The sequence below is a fragment of the Xiphophorus maculatus genome, chromosome 6, assembly GCF_002775205.1.
Source record: "Xiphophorus maculatus strain JP 163 A chromosome 6, X_maculatus-5.0-male, whole genome shotgun sequence".
Classification (NCBI taxonomy): Eukaryota; Metazoa; Chordata; class Actinopteri; order Cyprinodontiformes; family Poeciliidae; genus Xiphophorus; species Xiphophorus maculatus.
The window spans coordinates 6,856,266-6,874,627 of record NC_036448.1 but is presented as its reverse complement, the minus strand read 5'-3'; the positions used below and the strand labels follow the sequence as shown (position 1 = coordinate 6,874,627).

General features: G+C 39.3%; 1 protein-coding gene across 6 annotated transcripts in view; it reads left to right on the top strand.

Moving 5' to 3' along the window:
• LOC102232724 (catenin delta-2-like) overlaps positions 1–18,362 on the top strand; it is a 174,325-nt gene that overhangs the window by 117,250 nt on the left and 38,713 nt on the right. For all 6 annotated transcript variants that reach the window (XM_023335130.1, XM_023335132.1, XM_023335133.1 and 3 more), the window contains 2 exons: positions 6,535–6,667; positions 14,565–14,778. In XM_023335130.1, coding sequence (XP_023190898.1) covers positions 6,535–6,667; positions 14,565–14,778 — 347 coding nt within the window. The remainder of the gene's footprint in view (positions 1–6,534; positions 6,668–14,564; positions 14,779–18,362) is intronic.

Genomic DNA, 18,362 nt, shown 5'->3' with positions numbered 1-18,362 from the left:
TTTGTCATTGTCAGTCCGCTTTCTTTTGGTAAATGATTAATGTGCAGTTGTGGCGTTTTGGATCAGCAGTGGTTTTTACCCAGGAATGACATTTTCTAACTGTGGCTGAACTATGACATTCAGCCATGGTGAGGGAACTCTTGCTCTTGATGCATAGTCTGTACAAAACCTTTTTCATTGTGTAGTTTCTGACAACTATTACATATAAATGTGTCAGTAGGAGGGCCCTAAGTGAACTTTATAAGAGTTCTACACTTGAGTGCGTAGAAGACAATGTCCTGATTTGACACAACTTTTTTGTTGTTGTTGTCACCTCAAGTAAAATAATGCCTACAGAATATGTATTTGCCTTTAAACACCTAAAAAATTATTTGTGCCACTGTTCAGATGTATCTAATCCGCTCTAATATGGAACAAACGTCCAGAAAAGTGCAAAAATGCAGAAACATTGAGCTCCTTTAAATCAAGACGAAAACCACATTTGGTCTGATTTGCCTTTGATTACCAATAATTGGAACATCATTAGTTTCAGTCTGGACTGCAACTTTTCATAACTTCTCTTTATCTGCAATGTAATCTTTTTTTGTTGTTTATTTATTGTATTATATTAGAATTTTTTTTGTAAAGAACATTGAATTGCTGAACGTGCCATATGAACAAAGTTGAAATGGAAATTTAAGGATTCTTAATCAAACATTGTAGCTCATCACCACTGCTTACCAGTTACTTAGGTGCATTAAGGGGCCCTAGGCAGGGGCCCAAAGGTTACAAACACCCCATTTAAAGCCTGCTGTTCCAGAACAGACCCATTTTCTGTCCTGCCAACAGCCTTGACAAGTAATTTGTCTTCAGCTGTCTTTTTTTTTGTTGTTGTTGTTATAATTGGACTGTCTGTCACTGTAAATTTGCTTTACAGTAAAGTAAAGCTTCAATCTTCTGCACATCCACCTTCATGTCCACCGGACATGTCAATGCTGTCGTGATCATTTGAGGGTAACATGTAGAAGCGTATAGGAGGCATGGAAGGAAAACCAGCAACAGCAATAGATCCAAAAAAAAAAAGTTTCAGATGATCTGATCCATAACTTACACGTTTTCTGCATGACTCAACAATCAAATGAAAGATTCGGCTAAGCAATGTGGACTTTAAGTCAACCCTCAAACCTCTGCTTATGTCTCTGATCCATCTGTGTGTGCGCAAAACCAAGAATCCAGTGAATGTTGTTGAAAAAGTGACATATTGGGATCACATGGTGTCACACCCTAATCAGCGAATTAACTCAAAACCCATGAAAAGGTTTCCTGACCCTCTAAAGTGTCTCGGTCTGGGTCAGAAGGCTGCACAGGGAGGACTGCTGACTGGACAGACGACCAGAGGACAGCCATTTCAGTGGCTGTAAGATGAGTGAGGGCATTGCTTAAAAAGCTGCTTGTACAGAGTTGTGTATTTGTGGGAAGTTCAGTGGAAGGAAAAAGGTGCATCAGACACAGAGATGATTGAGAGGATTGTCAATCCACTCAAAGGGGGATCGGGGAGAGCTTCACAGGACTGAGGCTGGAGGTAGTGCATCAAGAGGTTTGAAACATTTTACTTACTTTAATGTCTTTATAGACTGAGTTTCACTTTCTGAAGTAATACAAATATTTTCTGAAGTAATACAAAATTTGTGAAATGTACTTGTTCTTTGCTGCCGAAACTTGAAAACGTTGGTCCAGTTTTTAGTGCAAATATCTTATCACACTTGAAATAAGACAGACTAAACTTATAACACGGGGAAAATGTCTTGTTATAAGTAAAATAATCTGCCAGTGGAACTAGTACTTTTTCATCAATATTAAATCAAGTTCCTATATCTAGCTAAAAAAGTTACTTTTCAGTTAGTTTTGTCTCATTTCAACTGTACTATTACATTTGCACTAAAAACTAGACCAAAATTACTTGGTAAGAGTTTGTGTTTTTGCAGTGTTGTGTCTGTCCAGTCGTAAACTAGTTGCTCATTTGAATCCGAAGAAAATAACTTATTGAGGATGATGCACAAAATCTATTTTAACCAATGAATTTGTTTGGGCAGATCACTAACCAGTATTCATCGAAATGCTACTGGATGGAAAATGCCTTTAGTTTCTGCTTATGCTGGTAAAGATTTTGTGTTCCCATATACAGATTCAAGTCATTTTGGGATTTTGTGTCTACCTATAGCAGGGGTCTCAAACTCCAGTCCTCGAGGGCCACTGTCCTACAGGTTTTAGATGTGCCACAGGTACAAAACACTGGAATGAAATGGCTTAATTACCTCCTCCTTGTGTAGATCAGTTCTCCCACTCTTGCTAATGACCTAATTATTCTATTCAGGTGTGGTTCAGCAGAGGCACATCTAAAAGTTGCAGGACTGCGGCCCTCGAGGACTGGAGTTTGAGACCCCTGACCTATAGCAACTCCCATCCAAAGTCAACAAAACAAAAGGCTTGCATGGTTTTACGTGCAACAGATTAACACACTAGACTTGAAAAGTTACTGGATCGGAAACATCTGGAAATTGGACCCGGAGGTTAACTAGATTTGTGGAGTTCAGCAACTTTCTTCCTGATATTTTTGCTGATTGAGTTATCACCCTGATGTCACACAAGGAAGCTATAAAAAACACCCTCAATTAAAAGCTTGCTAAGCCACGACATCATCATCCGTTTGGAAAATATTTGAACATTTGAAGAAAGCTAAAAAAAAATAAAAATGAAAATCAATTTCATCATAATTCAGCTCATAGAGGAAAAACAGGAAAAATGATCATTCTGATTTAATGTTTTAACAGTACATAGTCATGTTCTAACAGCTAATTAGCCGCCTGGGCTAGCTTCATCTAAAAACAAGCCGTCACGAGTAATGTGTGCTACAGACGCCCCGGTTTGTGGCTGGTTTTCAGCTTTCTTGTTAGTACATGGCAAAAAATAGACGTAAACACGTAGATAAACTCGTATTAGCTCGCTCGGGCGTAGCATCAGATGTCTTATCAGCTTGTTAACCCGAGAGATGACCTACACGAGGGTATGTCATCTTTAATAACGTCCCATTGGGCCACATGCTTCTGTGCCTGCGCAGAGCAGTAAATGGTTGCGGATGTTGATGTGGGAAAGTGCCTCGAGGCGAGCCGGTGATGAATGGAAGGCGTTGAGACAAGAGATTTTCAAAAATAGAGAATTGTTATAAAAAAGAGAGAGAGAAAGGAGGAGATAGGCTTTGAAATCATTCTATTCCGTTTTTTTCCCAAGCACTGGGTTTATAACATCAGCCATTATAAAACTTAGAGACAAAAGCTTTCTAATCCTGACTCCTTTGTTCACCCTTTGATGGCTGACTGTGTGTGCAAAGCCAATGAGTGTTTGTTGGCTCCTATAGTAGGACGCAAAACTGTGTGTGTGTGTGTGTGTGTGTGATGGCTAATACTTTTCAAAGCGGCACGCTGACCTACGGCACTGCGTGAATGCGTGTGGGTGTGTGTTTGTGTGTGTGGGTGCGTGCGTGTCCGTGTGTTTATTTTAGATTAGACCCAACAGAAATCATCTCCATGGGGATGTTAGGCTGTTTTTTGCATCCAGAATAAGAGACATCAAAGAGAAACGAGTTCCACACGAGAACCGAGCAAATGGAGAATCTGTGCCGAGCCCAAACTTCTCCTGCACTGTCAGAGAGATTTAAATCAAAGTGGGAGGAAGCTCAGGTGGAACGGAGACGACGCATGCGGAGAATGCTTAAACGTAGCAGAGCGTAGTAAAACAATTGTGCTGCTGAATTAGCACCCGGGTAGCATCAGGAGTCGGGGGAACCGAGTTTGGGAATGAAACTTTTCACCGATCCAGTAGTAGGCTCGGTCGGTCCCACAGATGATCTTTATTGATGAACTTTCGTCTCCCACCCAGACCTCTTTCTCTCCGTTTGCTTCTTTTTCACATCAGTCCATATTTCTTCTTCCACCCCCCCTCCACCTTCATACACAAAAGCTCACACATGCGTATGGTGAGACATAACGTTGGCGTCTTAATGGTGGCGTGTCTTAATGCCAGAAGAACAACCCCGAGGGTGCGTCACTGTAGACCCCTGCTAAGGTGCTAAAACCGGAGCAGCTGGGGCATTTTGAAGCCGCAGCCAAACACCACAGCAGGAGGAAGACCCCACATTGGCTAAAGCTCTAATCTTTCTTCTCTTCTGCAAAACAATTGTAATTACTGACTGCTTCGGAGCTGGCTAGGAATTTGGCCCTTCTTAAAATCCTCATATCTTAGTAGTCTTGGTTGGTTTGTGCTCAACTTGGTGCCGTCTATAGCAGGATATTAAAGGTACGTTTTGCACCTGCTTTGGTAACCAATGATGAACTAATCACGTATTATCTGTTCTGTATCTAAATGTGGTTACATTCTTATTCAATAAATCATATCTACTAGCAGAAATTTGCTTAGTTATACTCGTCATTAGTCATATTTCACAACATATCCGCTGGTCCAAACACGGATGCAAACCAGAATAAATATAAAATTTTAAAAAGAAATTAGACATTAAGTTATTCATAAGATTTTAGCCTTTTTAAGACTTTGTTCCTCCATTGTTACATGGCTTTTTTTCTTTTAAATATTTATCTTGGGTACAAAATGATTTGCAGACAGGTGGAGAATAACTGTAGGGTATGAAGGGGGAGTATATTGTGTGTCAAAGCCACCAAATCAGTTCAAGTTTGTACACGCAAAGAAAAGTCAAGAACTACTCACATTTGAGTGAGTCATCTTTGAAAGTTTTGTTCCTTTCCACTAACAAAACAAGACGGCACGAGATCTCTAGTTCATTAGAAAAAACTGAAACAAAGATTTTGTTAAATTTTTAGGTAAGCTGTATCATCCCAGTTTGTTGTTCTTGTAAATCAAACAAAACAGCACTTTAAAGTTAGGTAATCATGGCAAAATAATCCGTTACAGGTTTGAGTATTTGCTATTTATGCTTGTCTAATTTTGTTTTGATCCTAATGCCAAAAAACAAAGTTTCCTGTTTATGTTTCCTTCAACTGAAAATATAAGTTTCTGAGTCACTGTCAGTAGTGACTCAGAAACTTAGGACTGATGAAACACATACAGGTTTCATCAGTCCTATTGTTTTTATATTTTGAACCAGAAATACCTCATCTTAAAAAAATCATTTTAAATTCCCTATATCTTAGTGCCTCTAGAACAGGGGTGGGCAATCCTGGTCCTCGAGGGCCGGTGTCCTGCAACTCTTAGATGTCTCCCTGGTCCAACACACTTGAATCCAACAGCTGAATCACCTCCTAAGTGCAGTCAAGTTCTCCAGAGTCCTGCTAATGACCTCATTATTTGACTCAGGTGTGTTGAAGTAGAGATGCATCTAAAAGTTGCAGGAGACCGGCCCTCGAGGCCTGGAGTTGCCCACCCCTGCTCTAGAAGGTTGTTCCTTCATCACCGCCTCTGGCTAAGAGTCACAGTATTCTGCCATTGTGTCAAAGTTTCTTCTTTTTTTTTTTACCAAATGCAGACAATTCTGTGCAGAAATTATTTTAAAATGGTGGATATTTTAGTTATATTTGACCACAGTCTAGCATAGCTGGAGATGAGTCTGAATCTGAGGACTTTGTCAACACGGCAGAGAAACTGAGGAATTAATTTCTTGTTTACTTCAAAATAGTCATTTTCAAAGGAAGAGTTCTCAATAAGAGCTCAAATTCACCGATCGATATCAAACACATTCAGAAACCAGACAGGGATTTGAGAGATTAATTTTACTTCAATTAAATTATATATATATATATATATATATATATATATATAGCTATAAGCTATATATAGCTTACGACAGATGTATATATATATATATACATGTATATATATATATATATATATATATATATATATATATATACTGTATGTACCACAAAATCTCACTACATGTTCATTCATCCCATTTCTGAAGTGTTTGACATCATTTGCTCTTCCACAATCCCACATTTACACAAACTTGGTATTTTTAACTGTTTGTTCCTATTTTTTTTATGTTTTAGCGGTGTGTTAATGGAAAGCATATTCAAAATAGGGCTTAATTATGCACATACCCAGTGAAAAACTATGTAATTTTATTTATACCTTCCTGAAATGTTGCCATGCGTTCGCTGCCGCTGGAGTCCAAGGGTGTGTATAGATATCGTAGAAAAAGTTTAGGTTTCCTGAACATCATGACAAAGTTATAAATGCTGCTTCACATGGCAGCTGTTGTGTGGTGAGGGTTAAATAAAACGAAACACATCTTCTCAAGTTGTTGGCACATTGCCAGTTTGAAGTGTTGTTTAAACACATCTTGTATTTTCTTCTCCTCCTTGTTTTCGGTTCATCTTCAGCCTGCGTTTGTGGCCCACTTTTTCCGTTAATCCCCGTTTTCTCATGCGTGTTTTAATAGGATCGCGGTACAAAAGCAAACTGCTCGGTAACATGTAACATTTGTGTTGTGTGTGTGTGTGTGTGTGTGTGTGTGTGTGTCTGCAGGGAGTTTGGCTGGAGGGATCCAGAGCTGCCGGAGGTGATCCAGATGTTGCAGCATCAGTTCCCGTCGGTCCAGTCCAACGCTGCAGCCTACCTCCAGCACCTCTGCTTTGGGGACAACAAGATCAAATCTGAGGTACTGAACTCTGAAAGGGGGAACAGCTCAGGAACACTCTGTCCTAGGAGGAGATATTTTTGAGCTACCGTACCTTTAGCGTCTTCTAGGTTATGACCAAATAACCTAAAAGACGGTTCTAGGTTTTTTGAACCTAACAGGGAGTTTGGGAGTTCATTGGGAAATAAGTTACTGAAATTCTAATTATTCATAGTATGGTAGATTTAGATGTTGTAATCTACCCAGCTTTAAAGTAATAGTAACAGTCTAGAGCAGAGGTATCAATCTCCAGTCCTTGAGGGCCGCTGTACCGCAACTTTTAGATGTGCCTCTGCTGCACCACACCTGAATAGAATAATTAGGTCATTAAGGCTCTGGAGGACTTATGTACACAAGGAGGAGGTAATTTCGCCATTTCATTCCAGTGTTTTGTACCTGTGGCACATCTAAAAACTGCAGGACAGCGGCCCTTGAGGACTGGAGTTTGACACCTGTGGTCTAGAGCGACGCAGCCTGAGTTCTGATCTGAACCTGATGCAGTACTTCTGGAGATACCTAAAGATTAGGGTGGTGTCAAGGAGACCTTCCAACATAAACAAAACATTTGAGCTTACGACAAAATGTCTGATTTAGTGTGACACTTTTTTTTTTTTTTTATAAAGCCAGTGAAAATATTCGAAAAAAAGCTTTTCAGCAACTATGAGCATTTCATTGGCTCATTTAATAGGAGGTAAAGGAAGAAAAGGGTATAAATAATTTTCAACATGCCAATTGTTTTGTAAAATATGTAAATTGTTATTATTATTGGTAGTAGTAGTAGTAACAGTAAAGTGACATGCAGAGAGGTTTGTGACTGATGCGGCACTCAGGATGTACAAATATAGAGAAGCTGAATTAGATACTTGTATTTCCCTTTTGGCCTTAATTCAAAAATTTAGTTGTTTTAAAAACTTTTAGCTACGCTGTAAGCAATCCCATACTGTTCTATAATACAATGGCAAGGCACTTAAAAAAAAACAAAAAAAAATGTTCTTTCTTTTCTTTTTTTACTTTTAATGTTTGCATTTGCCTGATCTCTCTTGTCTTTTTTTTTTTATTTAACTGAAAATCATGTGTGATCTCACTTTTATTTGTACATGAAGTCCACGCATCTGTATTTCAGACTCAAGTCTAACTTCTCCAAAGTGTTCATATTACTTCCATCGAGAAGAAACGTGTTGGTAAAATTCAAATATAACTTCGAGTGCAAATCTGCTGGGGATTTAGATTGTTGTTGTTTTTGTTGTGGAAATGCGTTAAACCTCATTAAGGCCTAATGTCATGTACCAACTGGCAACTCCCGTTATTATTTACGCTAGATTGTGTCAAATAATGTTTAACTCCAATTGAAATCCACAATTTTCCCAAAATAAGTATACACAGTCAGAATCCAACCTCAAAATGCAATAAGAACATGCGTTACTGTGTACATATGTGTGAATCTCACTTCCAGTGATTCTAATAACACGATTCATCAGCGCCACCACAGGAGAAAACTTTGTTTGGTTTCACTCACTTCACCTTTGAATCACCACAAATCTTCACCACATCCTTACTTCTTTTGGGGCAAAATGTCAATTCACTTTTACAAATTAACAGCACACTTAGAAAGTCCAGAGGATACTTACGTACTTACACTTATTTAGCAACCCAGAACAGGGATTAGAACAAACCTAGAATCCAGAAAAACTACCTTAGCAAGATTACGCTTTAGACTCCTATTCTTCCAACCCAGAAAAGGAATTAGACCAGAGGATACTTACTTATCTACCAACCCTGAATATGAGTATCTAGTTTATTTACTTTGGATCAACATTATTAGTTTTTTCTTCTTTTGCTCTTTCCTTTGGTTTGTTATTTTGTAATTTCCTTTTCATTCTTGTAAAGCACTATGTATTGCCTTGTTGCTGAAAATGTGCTATATAAATGAAATTACCTTTTACCTTACCTTCATCAAATTTTCCAATAACATTGCCGAAGTCTTTTTTTTTGCCTGAACTCGGGCGTCTCTTTGAAAACCCGTTTTTCTCTGCGTCAGTCGTGGATCTGCCTCCGCTCCGTGGAAGCATGTGGACTTCTGCAGCACAGCTGTTTGCGTTCGTGGCAGAGCCGAAATGGGAAGATGGATAATGATCCGGAGCCTGCGGGGAGGGAAAAAAATAAATCAAATAAAAATATGCTGCGCTTTCATTATTCCTCAGTCTGTACCTTCTGTTAGTGTCAAAACAAAAGCATAGAGAAAACACACATCGGGGGGGGGGGGACACTTTATATGCATATGTTTCTGTTTGGAGAATCGTGTTGCCTGACAATGCAACGCAATGGTTGCTTTAAAATGGTTTCACTGATTAAATGTAATCAAAATAAACAGGAATCAATAAGTCAGTTGTCAACAAGTAACCAGAACCGAGCGGCCTCAGATATATTTGTGTAGGTTCTTGACATACAGTACAGACCAAAAGTTTGGACACACCTTTTAATTCAATGAGTTTCCTTTATTTTCATGACTATTGACATTGTAGATTCACACTGAAGGCATCAAAACTATGAATAACACATGTGGAAATATGCACTAAACAAAAAAGTGTAAAACAACTGAAAATAGCCCTTATATTCTAGTTTCTTCAAAGTAGCAACCTTTTGCTGTGATTACTGCTTTGCACACACTCTGCATTTTCTTGATGAGCTTCAAGAGGTCGTCACCTGAAATGGTTTTCACTTCATAGGTCAACCTGCCCTGTCAGGTTAATAAGTGGGATTTCTTGCCTTATAAATAGTCATGAAAATAAAGAAAACCCATTTTAATTAGAAGGTGTGTCCAAACTTTTGGTCTGTACTGTAAATGCTAAAATATCCCAATTTAAAAAACCACATATAGTAATGATACCCCATAGGCTTACCTGTTGCACATTTGGCTGCACTGTCTCACAAATGTCAGTTTTTGTGTTATAACAAATTTTGTTTTAGTGAGTTATCGTTAAGGGGAAGTAAAATTACATGGTCTTCAATTGCTTGAAAATTCAGTTTAACTTTATGTGTGCCATTGTTTTCAGATTCCATTTAAAGGAAGGTAATTTTATTTATGTAGCACATTTTCAGCAACAAGGCAGTACAAAGTGCTTCACAATGAATTAGAGGACATGCAAACAAAACAAGAGAAAAATGAAAGCATAAAAAGACAAAGGTATAGAACTACGTATTGTTCCCCATGTTTAATAAGAATAAGAATTTATAAACTAGTGGGAGTTTGTCTGGATTCTAAGTTTGTTCTTATTCCTGCTCTGGCTTGAGTGAAGTATATAAACTAAATCTTCCTGTTCTGGGTTGCTAAACAGAATAAGACTAGGTCCTCTGGATCTTTCTTTTTTTTTATGATACCGCTTAATAAAGTTCAGTGCCACCAAGTCATTTAATTAGCATAAAGATTAATCCTATGGACTCCTAAACCAAGGCCGTCAAACTCAATTGCCAGGCGAAGTCCGAAACTACATTCTGAGCTGAAGATTAGGGTGATGGCACGGAGGTCTTCCGACCTTAAAGTCTCATTGCTAAAAAATTTAAATAAATAAATAAAAACCTAGCCAATAAAGTCGTTTGAGTGATTACCAAGTTTAGAAAAAAATAATTTGATACCATAGTCAATCTAGATAAAGACATTTGATTTGTCCGTTTTTGTTCAAATGTGTATTAAAATCGACAGAGGTTATCAGCTATTTTTGTTTTATTATCTTCTGGAAAACAGCTGTGTCATTTCCAGAATTACACTGTTTGGTTGAATAAAAAATAACTTTTAATCTAAATATGTGAAGAATAATATGTAGCTGAAAGTCTTAAAATCCTGAGCCGTGGAAACTCATCTTGTTCGTATTTATCCTGACAAATAGTTGGTCACACTCCCAAATATGTCGATGTGGTTTCTATCAGCTTGGAGGCCAAACCTGAACTTTCTAACCTACATTAATCACATATTTAGGACGATTTTCTGCACCAGGGTCATGGAAGCTGGTCAGAGTTGAAGGGAAGACGGATGGAGCAAAATCCAGGACCACCCGGGAGGAAAACCGGTTAGATGGTGTGAAAAACGTTTGTGCGCACGGCCCCGTCAAAGTCCGGTACTGACAGAGTCTGTGGCGAAGCGTTGCTCACAGACTTTCTCCGTGCAATGTGTCTGAGTTTGAGCTGTTTTGCAAATGAGAATGTGGAAAGATCTGTCTCTGCATGTTCATTTCAAAAATCATTTTATCTCAAAGGGGGGGATTACAAAGTCGTAGCTATAACTACAGGAAAAGGCGGTAAATCACGACCTGAACAAATACAAATTCACCCCAACTTTTCAGATTTTCATTTGTAAAAAAAAAAAGATTTAAAAACCACGTAGTATTTTCATTCCTCTTCACAAATGTATAGTACTTTATGTTGATCCATCCAAAAAAAAATATGCAAATCTCAAGACATGAGAAAAGTTGAAAAAGTTAGCCATAGACAAAGTTTACTAATTGTATTGTCTTATCAAGCTGAGAGTGCTAATATCCTGGCCACTGTTATATTTATCACACTGCTTAAATATAAATTATTCCTGTGTGACAACACAACTTCATAACACAGTGCCCAGACGCTATAACGACAGGTTGTAAATCTGACGACTGCCAATTTACTTTATTGTTATCCTGCCGTTATCTGTAACACCGAGACGTGCAAATGCATAAAATTGTTATTTAGTGCATTGCCTGAAGGCGAGGCGATTAGTCTCCGTTGGATGGGCGCTCCATTTGGCTCGTGTGTCTCTGTATGGCTTGCTGCTTCGCTCTGCATTAGACCATAACTCCCCGGCTCAAACACCGAGCCTGGCTCAGACTGCCGTCTGGTTCCTGCTCCGTCTCCATCCTTCGTCTCTCTGTGTCCGGCAGAACGCTGATCCGTGTGTCTCCTCTGTGTCAACCCTGTGAATTTCAGTTCCACTTTATTGACGCTTACAGAGGCGACGGAAATGAGTCCGAACCGAGTTCTCCAAACAGCATTCAGGCACCGGCAACCGAACGCAGAGTGCGAGGTGAAACAAAGCGAGTAGACTGATGAAGTGTGGAGGAACTGAACTCTGTAGGCCAAACATTGTTTCGCCCTTCACCTCATTGGTGAAACTACACCGAGGGATATGTGTGACCTTCTGCCTGATCAGTCTCCCAGCAAGTAATACAGCTGGAGCTGTCTGTCATTTGTGTAATGCATCTGAATTTCTGAGGATCAAAACTATATTTCATAGTCCCATCAAGTGAATAAATGTGATCTGCCTTGAAGCGCTTACCTTTTTGCACCTATTTGTCTTCATTACTGCGTTGTGTTTTTTCCTGTCCAGTTCAGCTAAAGTAGAAAGCAGCCGTATTCTCCAGACTTATTCATATTCCCACTTAAAATTTATGAAACGCATTAAAATAAATGCAACTTTTATTGAAAAAGATGGATTTTTTCAATGCATCTTTTTCAGATGCATCACATAGAAAAACCCAAATCCTTTTGATTTCTGTAGATGTATTTAATACAACAAAATGTTTTCTTTTATTTTCTGTTTTTTAAGCACATACTTTACTTTTTCATTAAGTTGATTACAATAAGAAGTGGCCTAGAGGTAGCTTAGCCACTCTTCAAAATGGAAAGGACAAGAGAACATGCTATTTTCATTAGCGATATGTGTTTTTGTCTTAAGTGTCTTGAATTGATTTATAGTAGAGCGTTTTTCAATTCCTCAACCAAACCAAGAAATGGCTACAAATTATGTGGCAATCGGCACCCATATCCACACTCAGAGCAATAACTGTGCTACAACAATTTCAATTATTAATAAAAAAAGATGGACCAGGACCCAAATTTGCCTTGTCAACTCACAGAGCAATACGTATGTTAAGGCGGATCAGATCAAAACAATGCCAGAGCTCTCTATTGGACAACAACAGCAAAAACAATAACTAGCTAACTATTCTCTAGCTGTGAAGCTAGAACTAGCTAGCTACATAGCTAGCTAGGTTTTGCCTGAAACCTAGATGTGTAGCTAGCTAGCTCTTTAAAAACAGAGTTATGTAGCAAGCTAGCTAGCTAGCAGGAAACCATCAGAAAATGACATTCCTTCTTAAGTTGTTGTTTAGGAGGAACCCCTAGAAAATGTACACATTTTCTTAAACAGACAGATTGTGAACGTACCACCACTTTCTTGAAACATGGTGTTTGCCGGTCCACGTTGTCAATGTGATTTTCTTCAGCTGTCACAGTGAAAGTGGTGGAATCATGAGTGGAAGTCGATTCTGGAAGAGTAGCTTTTAAAGGCTGCAAATCTTGAGATGGATTTTTACCTTCCAGCTGCATTGAATAGGTATATGTAAAAAAAATAAAATCTCTCTTTAGATCTCCAACCTACGAGCCAAAATCATTAGCTGTGGTACATTAATGTGTCTGTTACATAATTTACTTTACTTGCGTGTTTACCACACAGAATTTATAGTTCTGAGGCACCACTGAATCTGACACGTATAGCCGCTGGAGAACAGATTCTCCTCGCGCTGTTGACACGTCGTATGTGCTGCTTTTCACTTTTGGTTCACATCAAAATGATCACAGAGGATCGAAATGCCCGTCAGCTGTCAGCCATAAAGAGCAGCGTTGTCCTTTGAGCCCACCGTTCCACAGAGACATCTGATTTTCAGGCCATGATTTCACACATAGTGGCAAAAAGTTACTCATGATGTTGTTGTAGTGCGAGAAAAGTGTAACCTCTCTACAAGTCAGAATCCTGTAGGAGAAATCAAACTTTGAGTCGATTACCAGTATCGGATCGCATGAAGCTGCAGGTGGTAGTTTTGGTTTGAAATAGGGTTGTGTTGCCATTTTTGTGTGATAAAACTCACACATACTTCACTTGGATGATAGTTGAATTAATGTTTGAACAATGTAAGTTCAGTATATGAGTTACAATCTAAGACCTCTCAGTTTTTACCTTTTATTTGGAACAAGTGTCAACCCTGCACAGCTCCTCTTTTTTTGTTAAGAGCTAAAAATGACTGTTCATGGAGAACAGCCAGTTTGCCCAGCATTTTTATTGTCTAGATGAAGAAAAGTGGTGTGGGCTGCACACACACACACACAAACACACACACACATGCAAACACAGCTGATGTAGAAGGGGCCTTAAAATTTGAGGCATTTGTAAGTAGGGCCGTGTAATTGTATTGATTCTACCATATTTATCGATATTTTTTCTCATAAAGTATTGATTTTTTATCTCCGAGTATCGATACATTAAATCCTACTTTGAGTTTTATGTCAAATTCACGAGTGAAATGACAGCTGTCACACGTGAGATGTTTTGCCCAGATGCACACGTACATTAAAAATGGCATGTAATGAAACAACCAGTTACAATTAATTAATTAATGAGGTGAAATAGATCAATTACATTATCTAATATAAGTGAATAAGAGAAAGAAGGTCAGTTTTCTGCATAGCCAAATACACAAAGCCACACAATTAACATTTAAACAAAGCAAATGCATAACAAATGTATAACAAAAACATTTATTACACCAGTATTGCACCATCAGTTATAATAATCCAAGTCTATAAAACGGTCACAAAATCACTCTGTCCCTCCGAAATCTTTCAGAAAATCTTCAAAATGTATCAACTCGTATCATTTGCTGAATATTGTGATATACAGTATATTGTACGTGAACAGAATATTGCGTATCGTATTGTGCCGTGAGATTAGTGTATCGATACAGCCCGTTACTGGTATATTATTTTCCAGTTTTGATGGAGAAAACATTCTGAAACGCGTTTTTTTTTTGTACAAGCTCCAACGTGTGCAGCTCTTTACTCTTTCCTTTGTGTGCAGATTCGCCGACAGGGCGGCATCCAGCTGCTGGTGGACCTGTTGGATCACCGGTTGACAGATGTTCACCGCAGCGCCTGCGGAGCCCTGAGGAACCTGGTGTACGGCAAAGCCAACGACGACAACAAGATCGCCTTGAAGAACTGCGGAGGGATACCCGCTCTGGTCCGACTGCTGAGGAAGACCACCGACCTGGAGATCAGGGAGCTGCTCACAGGTACTACACACCTGTCGTTTCAGCATTTTACTGTGAACTGGGACAAAAAGCTGCTCTTTTTACTTGGACTTGGATCTCAGTAGCAGAAGTGCGCTTGAGCCTCCTCCTAATGGGGTTTTTGGTTGCGTTTGAACTGGAAATGATCCTTCACATGCTACTTGCAAACATTTAATTTACTCGAGGTACACCTTGCTGCACTCTGAAAGAAGCTCAAAAATATCCGCCCACACACATGCACACACACACACACGCACGCACCCCCTCACACAAAGAGATTGTGAGGAAACGTGAGGCTACAGTCACTACTGTGGCTTCCAGAACTGCCACTGCACACAAACAAGTTATGAAATATGGATTTATGGCTCATTAATTTCAGCTGAGTGTGGGATGTAAACACAGAGTCATCAATCAGTGCTTTGCTAATGTTTCCGTCACGTTGCTACATTTAGATTTTATACATATATATAGATTTTTTTTCTCTTAGAGTCAGAAATGACAGCTCTAAAAGAGGAATATGACTCAATTCTTAAAGCTGATCTTCACAGGAAATCCCCAGAGGAGGATGAGGAGGAGGTGTGTGTGGTGTGTGTGTGGTTTTGGAGGGTGGGTGATTCCAATCCAGGGACTAAATGAGGAAATTATTGATTTCTCTTTGTGGCACCCACATTTTATGAAAACATCTTGCTGAGGTCTCAGACGTATGAAATCTGACGTGTAGCCCGCGCCGCTGAGAGCGACTGGCAGTTGGGATACAGATTTCACCTCCGACACCCCAGCTAATAATTGCTATTGTTGGGTGTGTCAAAATGAGGACAGCTTTTAATATGCAGCTCACACTGCTTTAGAAACAACCATTTTTGTCTGGAAAAATAGCTAAAGCACAGTCAGACCGGGTGGAGAGGATGTATAAATACCAAATCCTGTCACATATTCTCAACTGGTCTCAGGTCTGGGTTTTGACTAGGCCGCTTTATCACAGGGATATGTTTTGGTCTAAGCCATTCCACTGAAGAATGAACCTCCACCCAGGTCTCATGTCTTTGGTCGCCCCTGGTTCTTTTATTTGGAACCCATCCTATCTACTCAAACCAGCTCCAGATCCCCTTTTGCCCTTTAGGAGATGCCACACCTGTCAGATTCCTGTTACCACATCACACTGAGACAATCCTTGGTGTTTGGTTTGTCACATAAAATCTTGATGAACGTTTTAACTTTATGGGCGTCCTGCGGTAAAAGGTTGGAATCTTCAAGGCTTAAAAATACAAAAATATTAAGGAACAAAACTAGAGAAAATGCTCTTTGCTTTGTAAAATGTAGAGACTCAATAATGGTTTTTATAAGTAGTTTATTTTAAGATGTTTTTCGTATGCTGCTGAAAGGAAAGTCATCAGATTTCCTCTATCTTTGCAAATACTCTCCATAAGTCAGAGACCCAATACAAAGTTCTAGCAAATATTGTTTTGTTTTTTTTTTAGCTCAACTTAGTCATTTCTGTATAAAATGAAAGCAGAACTATTTTTAAATGCTGTATCTAAAGCTTCCAGTAGGCGTTTATTTATTTTAACTCAACGACATTTTCCATCTTTGACTCGAGTGTCCTTGCAAACCCTCCTGAAACAAAAGCGACTGCAGCCGTCCTTCGAGTCGCTCACTTCGCGCCGCAGGTCGACGTGGGATTCTGGCCGGGGGACAAACGCGTGAAGCGTCGGTTGAGCCGACCGGCGCTAACGGGACATTGAGAGGCGTCGTCTCCTGTCCCTCTCCGCACAGAGCGTGAGCGACGTGTTACGTTTCCGTACATCGTCTTGTGTGTTTGTGAGCCTCGGAGAGGTGTCGGTCTTTCCAAAAAAAAAAAAAAGGAATAAAAAGAGTTTTGTATGCAGCGAGAGTGTCAAAGAAGATTACCATATAAATTAGAGCTGCAATTCGTGGCGTGGAGCACAGAAATCCCCTCTGTCACAAATCAGCTCAATGACCGACCGGACGCACGCAGAGCGCTCTGTTCTCTCTCCTTCAATGACCCACAGGAAGTCTCTCCTCTTTTCCTCCTCTCTTTCGCTCCAGTTGGATTTCTTTTTTTAAACTGGTCTGTCTTTTTGGGGGAATTTTTTTTTCCTGCCCGTCTCCATTGTCCTTTTCTCTCCTTTTTTGCCTTTTGCCATTCCTCGGTATCATCAGCCTTGTCTGCTTGCTTCTCTTTGTCTGGTGAGCATTTTGAATCAGAATCACAGCAGGAAGTCCAGGTACCTGCCTCGTTGGCCACACACACACACACACACACACACCCACTGACCTACTCGTAATCACACAGTCATGTGTGACAAACAGTCTCTGCTGTTCAGTTACTCTCCTTTTGCTTCAGTGTAGTTACGGTTTCCTCTAAAAAGAAATCATGTGGGTGGAATAACAAATCAGATTTTTCATTGTGCAGAGTAAATATTACATACATATTCAATGTGGATGTTTAAACTTGAAGTGTACCGCCTCTTGGACGCGTTCTTTAGGCTCAGAAGAATCCTCTCTGTTTGTTAAGTCCAGGTTTAACATTTTGCACAGAATAATTGCGATCCGCAGTCGACATGTGTGGAATACAAAAACAGACAAGGACAAGATCTTTGACCTTCATCTCTTACCTTACAAAGTGCAACAGCTGCACACATATGAAGAGGAAAATATAAACTTGCAATTTTACGGAAGCGTTGAACCGCCAGAGTTTGGGAACAGATTCAGGGGCAGCATTTCTTCCTAGAGAGAAAGTTTCTCGCTGGAACGCGAAAACGTTCACGTTGTAGCAGGATGCTATAGCAAGAATCATTAAAACAGAAAGCTTCTTGTTATGAGATCATTTTTATATGTGGTTATAACAAGAAAGTTTCTCGTTGAAATGAGAAAACGTTCTCGTTACAACAAGATCAAGCGAGAGTTTCTCATTAGAACGAGATTGTTTTGTTTAAATGAGATGTAAAATATGCTCCTCTGACAGATTACAAGATGTTAGGAAGAGGTGAAGGGACTTGATATGACTCTCCTTTCCCTGCTTCCGCTAGACAACATCTAAAAATCCCAACTTGTTGCTGTTTACCGCCTTTCTTATTTAAAAGAGAAGATCGTTTGGTTCTAATGAGCTGTGCATCTCGTTATAACAAGTTTCTTTAACCTCAATAAAACGAGCAAGTTTTCCAGTTCTAATGAGTTTTGCATCTCGTTATTACGAGGATGTTCTCAAGTTTTTCCCAAGCTACTGCTACATTTCTTTCTAAGCTTATACGCTTTCGTACAATTTATATATTAGTTCCAGCAATAACAAAAAAAAAGTGTCTAAACTTTTCAGCTGAACTCTTCTCTGTATGAGGAGCACCTACCAGTATTATGTGGCCAGTTTCTGTTTTTTGTTAAGCTTTGAAATGCTAATATATCCATTAAGATTTCTTTTTAAGACCAAATATATGAGAAAATAATCGTTTTTGTTATAAGTGGCCATTTGTCAATGTCTGGTTTTGGCCGTTTGAAGTTTCTGGAGATGTGTGTGGAAACGTTTGTGTCCAACATGTGGAAAAGCGCAAGTTCTGAGACAAATTGTAAAA